Raw genomic sequence first — 13,651 nt, 5'->3', positions numbered from 1 at the left:
CCCCTGAATCAGGGGCTGGCAAATTGACCAGGATCCAGATCTGGCCCATAGAGCTGTGAGGCTTTGGCAGCTTGCGGCAGCAGGGGCCTGTCTTGTGGTTGAATAGCAAGGAGCTTCACCCATGCTGTGCCATGGCCAGCTGCCAGCAGCGGTGACAGCAGCCCATCTTGGACTTGGGCTGGGTCATTCTGGCCCACTGCTGCCTTAGATAAATAACATTGCACCGGTATACAGCGTCAGGATTTGTCACGAGTTTTATGGTGAAACATTTTGGAAGAGAGAGAGACACGTTCCAGAACAGTGAATTGTCTTAAGGTTTCAGGGCTTTTCCCTCAATTGTGGGACACTCAAATTCAGATCCCTCTTGGCCCACTTTGTAACTGGGTCTTTAACCTGGGCATCCTACTTCCCAGGTGAGAGTCCTAGACAAGGAGTGATTGGCTATTTTGGAGTGTCTCTGGATCCCTTTCATGGCTTTTCATAGAAAAGGTTAAGGAGCTCATTTTCAACCCCCATGGGAGCTGGGAACAGCTTTCCAGAACTCATTATTTTTCAGTAATGAAAATACAAATATAGCAATATAGAAACATTGCTTTCCAGCCAGTCAAGCAACGTGGGAATCGTATCCACTTGTATGAGTCAAAACTGGCAGGTCTTTAAGGCTGCCATTGGAGGGGCAATTGGTGTAACAACAGTCAAGATCTTTTGACTTTTCCCGATGGATTGTTAATTTCCTTGCTTTACATTTCAGTCATTGGAAGTCGCCACCAGACCCTGAGCAACTGGCACGCTGAAAAAAGGACTTCTAGCTCTCATACTGAAAGCACGTATACTGCAGTTGCATTCAGTACAGGTGAAGACAGGACATTACAGTTGTTGACAAATCGCAGTGTTTCAGTTGATATGCTACCAGATTCTGGTTTTCGGACAGAAATCCCAGTGTCTTCAGATCTTACCCACCGTTCCTCTTCGGTATCACAGGCTGGAGCGTCAAATATCTCTGATTTCCCCGAATCCTCAACAGGGCCTTTGCTTATGCAACCCTCTTCAAATACTCGTCTTCCAGGTGAGCTTTGTAGTCAATAAAGTTGGCATTTCATAGGAAATATCACTTGAAATGTAGTGCTAATACTTGGCAGCTATTTGCTGTTGAAAGACTGGAGGGTGTACAGAGCCAAGCCACAAGAATTATCTGAGAGCTGTAGAATAGGCCTTGCAGTAAGAGGCTCAGATACATGCCAGAAGACGGCTTGTTTAGTTTAGTAGGCAAAGAATTAACATGATCCAGTAGCTGGAAAGGTGAGACTTCACACATTCAAACTGGACATTGGGTGCCCTTTGCGTGAGTGAATGTAACCAACTGCTGAAGCCACCAACCTTGGGATGTGCTAGATCACTAGAAATCTTTAAATTGGGGCAGGTTGTTTCTCTAAAATGTATGCTCCAGATCAGCCATGGTGAGCATTGATGCGGGGATCACAGGGCACACCTCTGTGACTTGTGTTCAGTAGTTCACACTAGGGTCACTCCTGCACTCAAAAGCCATGAACTGGTTTTAAAGTAACTTTCATCCCTCAACTTTGCAGAGCTCCCTAAGGGTAAATCTCTGTGTTCCAGTTTTATAGGCAGGAAAATAGAGGTGATAAAATGATTTGTCAGAGGTGAGAAAACCAGATACTAGAAGAGTCAGGAGTCGATCCCGTAGGAACCTGGGTCTCCTGGCTCCAAGTGATGGTGCCTATCCAGTGCAACTAACACTCCTCCAATGCATCGTGTCCTTTGGTCAATAATTCTTGCTAAAGGCTATTCTAGCTTTTATATGGCAACAGTGGGTTGATTTTGTTTGTTTTTAAGGATTCAGTTATTCTGGCAGATTTTTAATGTTCCCTTAGCGTTTCTTGGCTAAGTGAGCGTAATGAACAGAGTGCTGTCACTCACATTGGGCACTCGGTGCATTTGAGTCATGTGCTTTAGGATGGGGTGGGCAAAGTCTGGCCCACAAGCCAGATCAGGCCCACAGCAGACTCCATTTCCCGGCAGCCCTGGCCCGTGTTGCTCTGGCTGGTTTCCATGGAAACCCCAGGAGCAGCGGGGCGGTGACACTGTGGGTCCAGGGTCTCCATGGAGACAGGCCCAAGGGGGGCTGGCAGGATGTGCAGCTGAGCAGGGTCCGGGATCTTGCAGTGATGACGGTGCAGGCCAGTGCCAGGGCAGAGCCATGATCTGCTGCCTGGACACTCCTGGGGCAGCGGATCATGGTTATGCCCCAGCTCTGGCTTGCGCCGTCACCGCTGCAAGATCCCGGTCGCATCCCCGGAGCCCTTCCCCACCCAGCCGCACGCCCGGCCAGCGCTGCTTGGGCTGGTTTCCATGGTCTCACACTGTAATGGCCCTGCCAGTCCTGGCATCTCCATGGAGACCAGCCAGAGCAACGCAGGCAGGGGCTGCTGGGAAATAGAGCCTGGGCACTAGCTAGATCTGCCATTTTGCACATCCCGGTTTTAGAAAGTCCCTTGATCGCAACCTCTTAGTTTTGCTGAACATGATTGCAAGCATGCTGTGATGCTTGCATTATTTACTGCGCTATTCTCAAAGTGTCGAGCAAGTAGTTGCCCCTCTCCAAGACAGATGGGGGTCCTTCCCAAGTTGCTTCCAGTTGCGGGGCCCATCAAGCTGGTCTGCACTCACTGGATCCCTGGGACACCAGCTGGGCTCCGTGCTGGTAAAAGGTCTGATAGGTCCTACATAGGTCCGATTGCAAGGCTGGGTTCTCCATCGACAGTGTAGAGACAGGCAGAGTAGAGATCAAAGGGGAAAGCAAAAAAGACTGCAACATATAGTGCACAATTCAATATGCATCGTTATTAGATCATTGATCTTTTTTTTTTGATTCCCATGACTTTCATCTCTGATATGTTTTCAGGCCATTCTTCTACAGGCACCTGTCAATACTTTCAGGGTTTCCTGCATACAAATGTCTTGATCAATGCTTTCTTTCCATGGAATTATTTATTTTCTCAACATTGAAGTCTTTTATTTCCCGTCTCTTACGTGAATATGAATAGTTTTGGAAGAAAATTCCAATACTAGTGTTTTGAAGTATGGAGGATGACATCTTAATATTTCTTTATTGGATTTCAGCTGCTGAAGGTCGAAAGCAGCCAGCCAGCATCTCAGATACAGAGGGAAAGATTGCCAGTTCTCACGGTGACATTGCATACGTCGCAACTCCATCCCCACGGGGTCTCCACGAGAGGACGTTACGATCATTAACAGACACCGGCAGCTCCACCTCTAGTGCTGAAATATCGAGCTCTTCAGATGGAACTGAGTCCTCATCTATAATGTCTGTCCTGCAAATTGGTAGAAATAATAGCTCACTGGATGCCATGGGTTTTACAGAGAATTCAACCGACCCTTTGCATAAGGGTTCGCTCACTGCTACAGAAAGTGTTTCTGCTGGTGAGCTTGCTTACTTCAGTAGTTTTTCTTTGTTTATTTAAAAAAATGATTTCCAATATTAAAAAAAAAGATGGAAAATGTTTACTTATTATTTTCAACTGTAGAAAGAATAATATCCCGCTTTATTTACATTGGCCTACTTTCCCCTATTTTTCAAAACATTTCACAAAGAGGAGAATGTGATAAGTGCCATTATTAAGGATTAGCAAATATGGATGTGGACTTTTTGGGAGGGAACTATTTTGGCTTTTCACCCCATTAAAAATTCTGTTTTCAGATTTAGGGTTTTTTTTTAAGCACGTAATTGAAGTTTGCCACCTGTTTTCACAAAAATGTTCTTGTGGTCAAAAATCCCAATTTTTCCAGCAAAAACCCATCTTGACTACATTTTGTTTTTTGAATCTCTCTTCTCCGAATTTCTACTTTTACAGAGTAGGGATTACAATAAAGTATGGAGAGAGTCCCTCACCCCAGTTACACACCGAGGCTGGGTTGTAAATACGGTGTTCCCGGTTCCTGCCCTGTGTTTACCCATAGGAATATGCTGCTTCCTATGAATTGAATCTGGTTATCAGTAACTCCCGCTGAAGATCATGCTGAATTGCTTATGCTCTGTTCTTGCTATGCCATGTTTGTGGGTCTTGATCAGTTATTCTGGAGGAGTCCAGTACCCTCTGATTCTGCTGCCTTTGAACTGCACAAGTTGTGTAATAAGTCATTCAGCGGCTTATTCTGTGCAGTTGAATTCTTGTAGGCACCAGCGGCACGGACTGTGAAATGATGGGACTGAATGGCGAATCGAAGCATACAGATGGTTGATTCTGCAACTGCAGGGTTGTTATTTTTATTTACTTGCACTTTTTGTGCGTGTGTGTGTCACTTTTTTGCTAACCATAATTCCCTGGGTTCCCGAATGTAAAAGATTCTTATCTTACTGGATTGAACTTCCGCCGAAATCCCTGCCGGTGCTATCTTCTTGCAAGTGCTGTGTGCACTGTTATTATATTTCCAAATATAAAATTGAAATTGGTCTTTTATCACGTTTTAGCTAGTGGAAGCCAAGCAGTCAGAACGTCAGCAACAGAAGAAAGGATTCCTGATTCTGGTGTCACCGGTGCATCTGTTTCAGCAGCGTTCCCCAGAACACAGGAGAGGATGTTTCTGTCTCCAACAAGCAGCAAGCAGCCTTCTCAATTAACACACAGCTCCAGCTCTGGTGCTCAACTGCGCAGCGTGTCAGATGTAATCCAGTCCTCATCTGCATCTCCTATAGCAGAAACTGATGGAATAAATATTTCACCGGACGTCACAAATTTCAGAGAGCCCTCAACAGATCCTTTGCTTATGGATTTTAACTCTTCTTCAGAAAGCGCATCCGCAGGTGAGCATATCACTCCACCAGCTTGCTGATTTACAAAATTTCCCCACCATCACTCTTCAAAGCTGGGATTTGAATGTATGTGTCCCTTCCGGGTTCTGTCCTATGGGATCGGGTTGCTTCCCATGAATGGAGTTCAGCAATTCCCACTTACGGCTATGCTGAACTTCTGTTGCTCTCGCAGATACCTGACGTAATGTTTGTGGTTCTTGATCAGCTGGGCCAGCGAAGGAATCCAATATCCACAGAGCTAATACCTCTGAGTTGTACGCTTTTAAGAAAGGTCTCTTATTCAGTCTTCCACCCACTCTGAATTTAATTCCAGGCATTTCTAAAGTCTTACGATTCCTGTAAGTGCCAACAGCAGCATGGAGTGCAAAGCTCCTGAACTGAACGGGGAAGCTAAGCGTATCTTTTTTGCAATCTGTAATCCATATGTTCCCAAATATAATTGATTCATATCTTTCCAAATGAGCATTTTCCCCAGCCTGAAAAGTTCTTGTAATTGATAGCCACACCAGTGCTGTCTGCCCATGGTGTTACCGGGAGGAAACTCATCCATTTATTTTTTTTGCCTAAGGTATTGAAATTTGTCTTTGTCTTATGTTAGCCAGCAGAAGTAGTCACAAAATATCTAGCATGTCTGCACTGGAAAAAAGGAGGACTTCCGACTATGATACCACCAGTACGTACCTTTCTACTGCATTCACCGGCACTGGAGAAAGGACATTGCGATCTCTCTCGCACAACAGCAAGCCTTTGTTTGCAACAGAGAGCTCCACCTCTAGTGCTGAAATGTCCAGTGCTTCAGATGTAATCCAGCTTTCATCTGTATCTGCTGCAGAAGAGACCCAGGGATTTAACATATCCTCTCAGGCCCCAGGCTTTGCAGAGCGTTCAACAGATTCCCATCCTCCTTCAGAAAGCGCTTCTCCAGGTGAGCATCTCAGCCCACCAGCTGCTTGTTTTATTAAAAAAAATGCTTTGTATACAAAATATATAACTTTGCTGGGTTTTTTTCAAATAAAGGAACACTAATATTGTATTTTACACAAGCATGGCACTTTTCTGTAGGCTCACACCATTTTTCAGTAGTTGCAGGTATGGAAGGGCTTGTTAGAAAATGGGGTTTAAAGGGAAAAACTCTTCTTTTTTTTTAAGTGTTATCTAGTAGGTATGTCTGCTCCAGGCAGGGTCTGACTGCAGCTCATGGGTATGTATATGAGTTCACTGTAAGCTGTCTAGGTGAGTTCTGTGCTGCTGTGGCTACATTGTTATTTGATGCAGACCTGATGCACTTAATCAGTCTCAAGCACATGAAAACAAGCTACGCGTATAACTTTGACTGCAACTTAGAGATAACTTTAGTTAGAGTTTTGCCCAGAATTCCTACGAAAACTTTTCATTTGGGCAAAGCCCCGTTTTTCTACCAAAACCGGTTTTGACTGTAAAGTTTTTGACCATCTTTGGCTATGGTTTCTGACTCTAGTGCAGGGGTGGGCAAAATGCAGCCCGGGGGCTGGATGTGGCCCGCCAGGCCATTCTATCCAGCCCATGGGGCCCCTAAAAAAAATTAGAAAATGAATATTTATCTGCCCCTCGCTGCCTATCATGTGGCCCTCAATGGCTCACCAAAACTCAGTAAGTGGCCCTCAGTCCAAAATAATTGCCCGCCCCTGCTCTAGTGTAACAACCTACGGGTGCCTCTCCACGAGCAGGGAGGTTGCTTCGATGCACTGTCATTCCAGTGCGTCAGAGCAGACTCGATTAACCGAGTCTGCTGGAGACTGGCAATTACTGCGCTCCTGCAGCCTCTCATGTCTTGTGTATCAGTGTCCCTGTGCTTCCAAAGGGCGGCAGGGCGCTGTATCTAAAACTCGCCAAACAAGCTTTAGATAAAGCGCCCCCACTGCCGTTTTGAAGCACGGGGATGCTGATATACGAGATGTGGCGACGCTTTAATTACAGCAGCTCTTGGAGCTACTGTAATTAAAAGCACCTCCCCTCCACTCTCCGAGCATCTGTATAAACATCCCGTGGTACAAAAAAGAGCGCTGGTGAGCAGTTTCTGCACAGTCCCATAGCAAAACTGGGGTTTGAACTCAGGTTTGTTGAGTTCCTGCCCTGTGCTGTACTCTCTGCATTGTGCTGCTTCCCATGAACTAAGTGTAGTCATCAGTAATTCATGCTTAATGCCCCATGAACTCATGTCCTTTGAGACGCAATATAAAGTTTGTGGTTCTTGATCAGCTGTACAGATGTTCAGTATTCACTGACCTCAGAATCCCAAGTCACAAGTGGTTAAATATCTTGAGGTTATTTGGTATTGTATCCATACTACATTAGATTAAAAACATTTCTGAAGCTTGTAATGTTTAACTGCTAGCAGCATAGAGTGCACAGCCCTGCAACTGAGCAGTAAAGTTAAACACCCGAGTCTTTGCATTTAATTTGCTTTCATTGTCACTTTTGGTGGCTTTATTCTTTTTTTACAAGCAATCCATTTTATGTGTTCCTGAATTATAAAATATTCAGGCTTTTTCTAAAATACTGTTCTTTCTCCAGCTTGAACTCCTTCCATATCTAATACCCATATTTACACTGCCTGCATCTGGGCATTATTGGAAGGATACTCCTCCATCTGTTTATAATTTCATAAGCATAAAACCAGTTTTCCTTTATGATATTTCAGAAAGTGAAAGCAGCCAGCAACCAACTAACATTTCAGTGGTGGAGCAAAGGACTTCTGATCCTCATGCCACCAGCATGGTTATTTCAACAGCATTCACCAGAGCTGGGGAGAAGATATTGCAATCTCTAACAAACAGCAGCCTGTCCCCCAGTGCAGCACAAAGCTCTGCTTCTAGCACTGACATGCCCAGCTCTGCAGATGTCACTCAGACCTCCTCTATATCTGCTAGAGCAGAGACTAATGAAGGAAAAGTTACGTTGGGAGTCACGTATTTCACTGGGTCCTCAGCAGATCCCATGCCAACGCATTTTCACTCTGATTCACAAGGTGCTTCTGCAGGTTAGTTGGTCAATCCACGTGCTTGTCATTTTACAAGTTTTGTAGATTATTTTTAAATCATTCTCATACGACATGCATACTTTTGCAAATAAAGGAAGACCAATATTGTATTTTGTACTTACGTTGCACTTTTTCACAGCCCTGTAAGTATAGGCATTATATTCTATTAGAGCACATTGGAGGTGGTTTCTATGTCATACAGTTTCCACTTTTGGGCTAGCAGTAATTTGGGGTGCATGTGTGTCTTTGTGTTTGCATGCACATGCTCATGTGTGTATTCTCCATTAAAAGACAGATGGACCTACACATGCACAAACACACACATGAGCATGCAGGATTTACCATTTTTTAAACTAACACATTTGATATTGAATATACATGTATTTTAAGACTCCTACAAGCAATATCTGCGCCTGGGAGTTTTTGGAAGATAAATCCATTTGACTTTAATTATATGGCATTATAAATGTTCTTCATCATGTTTCAGCCACTGGAAGCAGCCATCAATTAATTAACATCTCAAGTACAGAGAAAAGGTCTCCTGGGTCTCATACGACTAGCGCATACATTTCAGCAGCCTCCACAAATGGGGGAGATAGGATGTTACGATCTGTAACAGAGAGCAGCAGATCTGATGCAACACAAAACTCCCCCTTTGCTGAATTATCCAGCGCTGCAGATGTGACCCAGTCCTCATCTGTGTCTTCTACAGCCCAGACTACAGGAATGAAGAATGCCTCATTCAATGCTACAGATCCTGCCCTGCTTACAGATTTCAGCCTTGCTTCAGAAAATGTTTCCACAGGTGAGAGGTTGAGACCATGTCTGTTGTTTTCCAGTGCTTTAAAGATTACTTAAAACATTCTTATACCAACTGCTCATTTTTATTTTTTTAAAAAGGGGGAAATATTGTGTGTTCTGGTTATGTAGCACTTTCCTTTACATTTCAAAACATTTCTCAGTCATGCAAAGATTTTCAGTGGAAAATTTCAAGGCTGAAAACTTTTTGATGTGTTGCTCTCAGCGGTTAGTTGCAATTTTCTACAGGAAACACATGCAAATTGTGAATCTAGAAATTGTGTTTGTAGTACTTGGATATTGATTTTTGGAAGAGTCCAATATCAGTTGGTGCATGTTTCTAAATTATTCAGCTTAGCGATTCTGCTGAATATAATTCCAAGCCTTTTTATAGGTATATCATTTTTTGTGCGCCGGCAGCATGGAGTGCAGAGGGCGAAGTTGAACACGCAGCTTCTTGATTCCACACATTTATTTTTCATGGCTTTTTCTCTCTTTTTTTGCGAGTTTTTAATTGCAAGTGTACCTGCATGACAAGGGTTATGTCTTAGCAAATTTGCCTTTTCTCCAGTCTGAATACTTCCCATGATTTATATTTGTGGGTACTGGGCATTACTGGGAGTAAACTCATCCATCTGTTCATAATTTCTGCATGCATAAAGCAGTTTTCCTTATTCTCTTTTAGTCTTTGGAAGCAGCCACCAGGCAATTAGTATTTCAGATACAGAAACAAGGACTTCTGATTCTCCTATCACCAGGTCAGCAACAATCACAAGAGATGTGGAATGGAGTTTGTCTCTAACAAACACCAGCACACCTTCTGATGCAAGAGGAAGCTTTGTGTCTAGTACTGAAATGTTAGGCTCTTCAGAGCTGACGCAGTCTTCGTCTATATCTTCTGTAACGCAGGCCCATGAAACTAATAGTCCATTACGTGCCACAGATTTCACAGACCTTTCATTGGATCCTTTGCTTACACATTCCCTCTCCACTCCAGAAAATACTTCAAGAGGTAAGCTGCTTTTTAATAGGTTTTAAAATGATTTTGAAAGCTCTTCATAAACCAAATATTTTATTTTAAGTAAAGGACGACTTTGATTATATTTTGCACCTCTGCAGTACTTGTTCTGTCCATCTCAAAATGTATTACAACTACATAGGCCTGGTAAGTCTTGCTGTTAGAGGCTGTTGGAGCGTGGTGCTAGTTTTTCTTCCCCTGGAATATTTCCATTTTTCAATGAAAAAAAATAGTACTTTGATGTTTTGTTTTTAAACATTGAGCATAACCTTTCTAGATAAATTTTCCTGAATGTATTGCATGTTCATTTAGTCGCACAATATTGTTTGACTAAAAGTTTTAAGCCTATTCTCATGGTTTTATAGGTGAAGGCCATACAATACCGTAGAGACTGATTAAGTGATTTTTCCAAATGTCATACAGCAAAGCTGGGCTTGGATTATTTGCAAGCAAGCTAAGGAAGTACAGGAATGGATGAATGGACTATAAGGTGGATCAAAAACTGAGTGGATCCTTGGGCTCAAAGGATAGTAGTCAGTGACTCAATGTCTAGTTAGAAGCTGGTATTGAATGGATGCCCCACGAGTTAGTCTTGGAGTCAGTCTTTATCAACGACCTGGAAGATGGGATGGAGTGCGCCCTCAGTTAGTTTGCAGATTATACCAAGCTGGGCAGAGCAGTAGATAGGATGGAGGGCAGGGCTAGGATTCAGAGAGACCTTGACAAATTGAAGGATTAGACCAAAAGGTTAACGGCTTACTGGGCTGCATTAGTAAGAGTGTTGCCAGCAGATCGAGGGAAGTGATTCTTTCTCTGTGTTCTGCACTGGTGAGGCCACATCTGGAGTCATGTCCGGTTTTGGGTCCCCCACTACAGAAATGACGTAGACAAAATGGAGAGAGTCCAGCAGATGGCAATTAATATGATTAGGGAGGGTAGGGCACATGCCTTATGAGGAGAGGCTGAGGGAGCTGGGTTTATTTAGTTTGGAGAAGAGAAGATCAAGGGGGGATTTAATAGCAAACTTCAACTCCCTGCAGGGGGGCTCCAGAGAGGATGGAGCTGGACTGTTCTCAGTGGTGACAGATGACACAACAAGGAGCAATGGGCTCACGTTGCAGCAAGGGAAGTTTGGGTTGGATATTAGGAAAAACTGTCTCACCAGGAGGGTAGTAAAGCACTGGAAAAGGTTATCGAGAGAGGTGGTGGAAACTCTGTCTTTGGAGGTTTTTAAGACCCAGCTAGACAAAGCTTGGGCTGGGACAATCTAGTTGGAGACGGTTCTGCTTTGAGCAGAGGGTTGGATTAGACGTAACCTCCTGAGGTCCCTTCAACCTCATTTTCTCTAATTCTGTTCTTTTGAGTTCCTGGCTTATGCTGTAGCCACTACCATTAAATTAAAGGCTATATTGAGTTGGTTGTATTTTCTGAAGTATTTAATATGATGGTTATTGCTCTTCTATACTGGAAAAGGAATTCAGTCTTCAGTGATCCCACGTATTTTTAATCTTTCTCCCTTACGTAGTATTCTACCCCTCTGAAATCAAGTCCAGTCATTTCTGTAGTTTGAATAACAGATGTAGGGACCAGTAATATGGAGAGCAAAACCAGGGGACTGAATGGTGAAGTCAAGCATATAGCTCATTGATTCCACAGCTTGTTTTTCTTGCTTTTCTCATGTCTTATGCCAGTTCTTTGCAAGAATTCCATCTATTCCACAATATCACTATTTCCAGATTGAAAACTTCTTAATTTTAATATCCCTATTCATGATGTCTGCATTTGGGTGGTATTGAAGGAAAACTCATCCATCTGTCTATATGCTCATATGCATAAAATTGTTTTTCCTTGTTATGTTTCAGCCGCTGGAAGCAGCCATCAATCAATTAGTGTCTCAGCTACTGAAGAAGGCACTTCTAGAGTTTCCACCACCAGTTTTTACATTTCAACGACCTCCAACAGAGGTGAAGAAACATTAAGGCCTCTAACCGACCGGAGCACTTTGACCGATACAATGGAAAGTCCCAGTTCTACTTCAGCAAATACTGACTTGACAGATCTAAGCCCGTCTTCATCTTCCTTAGCACAGTCTAAGGGAAGCAGTGTCCCATCAGGGGAGGAGGACTTCACCCAACTTTCAACCAAGACTTTGCTCACACATCCTTCCAAGGTCCCGAGTTATTCATCTTCATCAGCTAATCTTTCAGGTGGGCTTTGTCACTCCCGGCTTGTTATTGCACATTATAAAAAGAAAATAATGCCCTCCCTTCCAAAAAGCTGAGTCAGTCCTTTTATTAAAGAATAAATTCCCCTTTAATAACTTAGACTTCTCCCTGTGAGATGTAATCACGCGACTCTCATTGCCATCATATCCAAGCATCTCATGATCTTTAATGTGCTTGTCTTTGCAACTCCCCTGTGGAGTAGGGAAGTGCTGTTGTCCTTGTTTACCGATGGGGAATTTAGGCCCAAGTAATGTATGTCAGGCCACCAGGGAAGTCTGTGGCAGGACTTGAACCTTGGATCTCCAACATGGCAAGCTGGTGCCCTAACTGCTGGATTCCTGTTTCCATTCTGTGCGGCCCTGAAGGTTTTAATCACAGGCTCTTTTAGTCTTCCGCTATATAGTGCCACCAGCATCTGCTTTCATTACACATGTCCTGGTAGGTAGTAGCTTCTTTTGGTGAATGGTTCCCAGAGTAAACCACTGCTTGGCATGAATAAGAGGGGAGATTGAGGCCTTCAGTGATTCTTGACCAGCTAGCAGGATTGGATGAGGCATGCAGTCCTGGTGGTTAACATCTACACTGTACCTGTAAAGCTGTCTAGTTCCCAAGTTGACTACTTGTAATTACAAACTTCCCTTTAGTGTCACCGTTCCCATGCTTGTTGATCTGCTTTTTCGAGAAAGCTGCCAATACCTCTAAGGGTTCTTGAGTTAAAAAGCTCAACATCTCTCCCACGGGGAGCTTTGCTTGCACATGGGAAAGGGAGACTGCCAGGAAGAAAAATTCAACTTCCTGAGTTTTCATGGTGAATTTGCATTGGGCCTGGCATGGTAGCAGAAGGTAGAATAGCTTTAGGGCTGCTCTAACTTGTGTCTCCTTGTGGGAATTTTCATCCTCTGGGAATAGATGCAGTTCAGACATTCACTGCCACCTCCCTAGCCTAATATGGCTCCAGTGATCTACCTTCTTGGTTATGAGTGAGACAGCTGGCACAGAAGTTCACTAAGTGTGCTGACTGCGTCCCTATGCCAGGAGAATTTTCTCCGGGGTCAGGTTCCATCGCTGCCCCTTTTTTTCTCCTCTGGAATAATCATAAAAATTTAAGCCACATGTTTCAATAGGTTATATAATACATGGGTCAGTGCATGAGGGTGATTGTTAACATAGCTGCTGTTCCAGATGTGCATATGGATTTTTTTCAGCCATCGGAACCCATTCAATAATATGTATGTGTAATATACAGTTTCAGATGGAGGAAGAAAGATTTCCAGTTCCCCTACTGAGAGTACATACATGTCAGCCACATTCAGCAGAGGTGTGGAAAGGACACCCCAGTCTGGAACTAGCAGCAGCATAGCCACAGAGACAACAGAGACTTCTGCTACTGATACGATTACGGCCAAGTATTCAGATTCAACCCGAATCTCACCTTCAGAAGTGCTGACTGAAGGAAGGAATTCTTCGTCAAGGGATGATGCACGTTTCACTGAGCCTTCAACTAAGTCTTTGCATCCATATTTTTCCAAGGCCTCAACTTATTCCTCTGAAACTGAGGATCCCTCCAGTGAGTTTCCTGAACTCAGCAATCGCATTTTGATCAGGCAAACATTCTCTCCCTCTTCCCCGTTGTGAATCTGTTTTGACCAGCAAATTCAAAGCTAGTGCATTTGCCAGCAATGGTATTAATGAGCCCGAATGCAGTAATCCCCAGTGTATGGGCTCCAGACTTTCTCATA

At 43.7% G+C, this 13,651-nt stretch overlaps 1 protein-coding gene across 2 annotated transcripts in view; it reads left to right on the top strand.

Annotated features, from left to right (window-relative positions):
* HEG1 (heart development protein with EGF like domains 1) overlaps nucleotides 1-13,651 on the top strand; it is a 79,369-nt gene that overhangs the window by 32,035 nt on the left and 33,683 nt on the right. For both annotated transcript variants that reach the window (XM_019554214.1, XM_019554215.1), the window contains exons 3-11: nucleotides 752-1,066; nucleotides 3,142-3,462; nucleotides 4,511-4,843; nucleotides 5,451-5,777; nucleotides 7,533-7,871; nucleotides 8,359-8,676; nucleotides 9,355-9,681; nucleotides 11,550-11,894; nucleotides 13,159-13,479. In XM_019554214.1, coding sequence (XP_019409759.1) covers nucleotides 752-1,066; nucleotides 3,142-3,462; nucleotides 4,511-4,843; nucleotides 5,451-5,777; nucleotides 7,533-7,871; nucleotides 8,359-8,676; nucleotides 9,355-9,681; nucleotides 11,550-11,894; nucleotides 13,159-13,479 — 2,946 coding nt within the window. The remainder of the gene's footprint in view (nucleotides 1-751; nucleotides 1,067-3,141; nucleotides 3,463-4,510; nucleotides 4,844-5,450; nucleotides 5,778-7,532; nucleotides 7,872-8,358; nucleotides 8,677-9,354; nucleotides 9,682-11,549; nucleotides 11,895-13,158; nucleotides 13,480-13,651) is intronic.

This window comes from Crocodylus porosus, unplaced genomic scaffold (genome assembly GCF_001723895.1).
Source record: "Crocodylus porosus isolate Cpor-Errol unplaced genomic scaffold, CroPor_comp1, whole genome shotgun sequence".
Lineage (NCBI taxonomy): Eukaryota > Metazoa > Chordata > Crocodylia > Crocodylidae > Crocodylus > Crocodylus porosus.
Note: the sequence above shows the minus strand (reverse complement) of the source record. Positions and strands in the feature narration are given on the sequence as shown.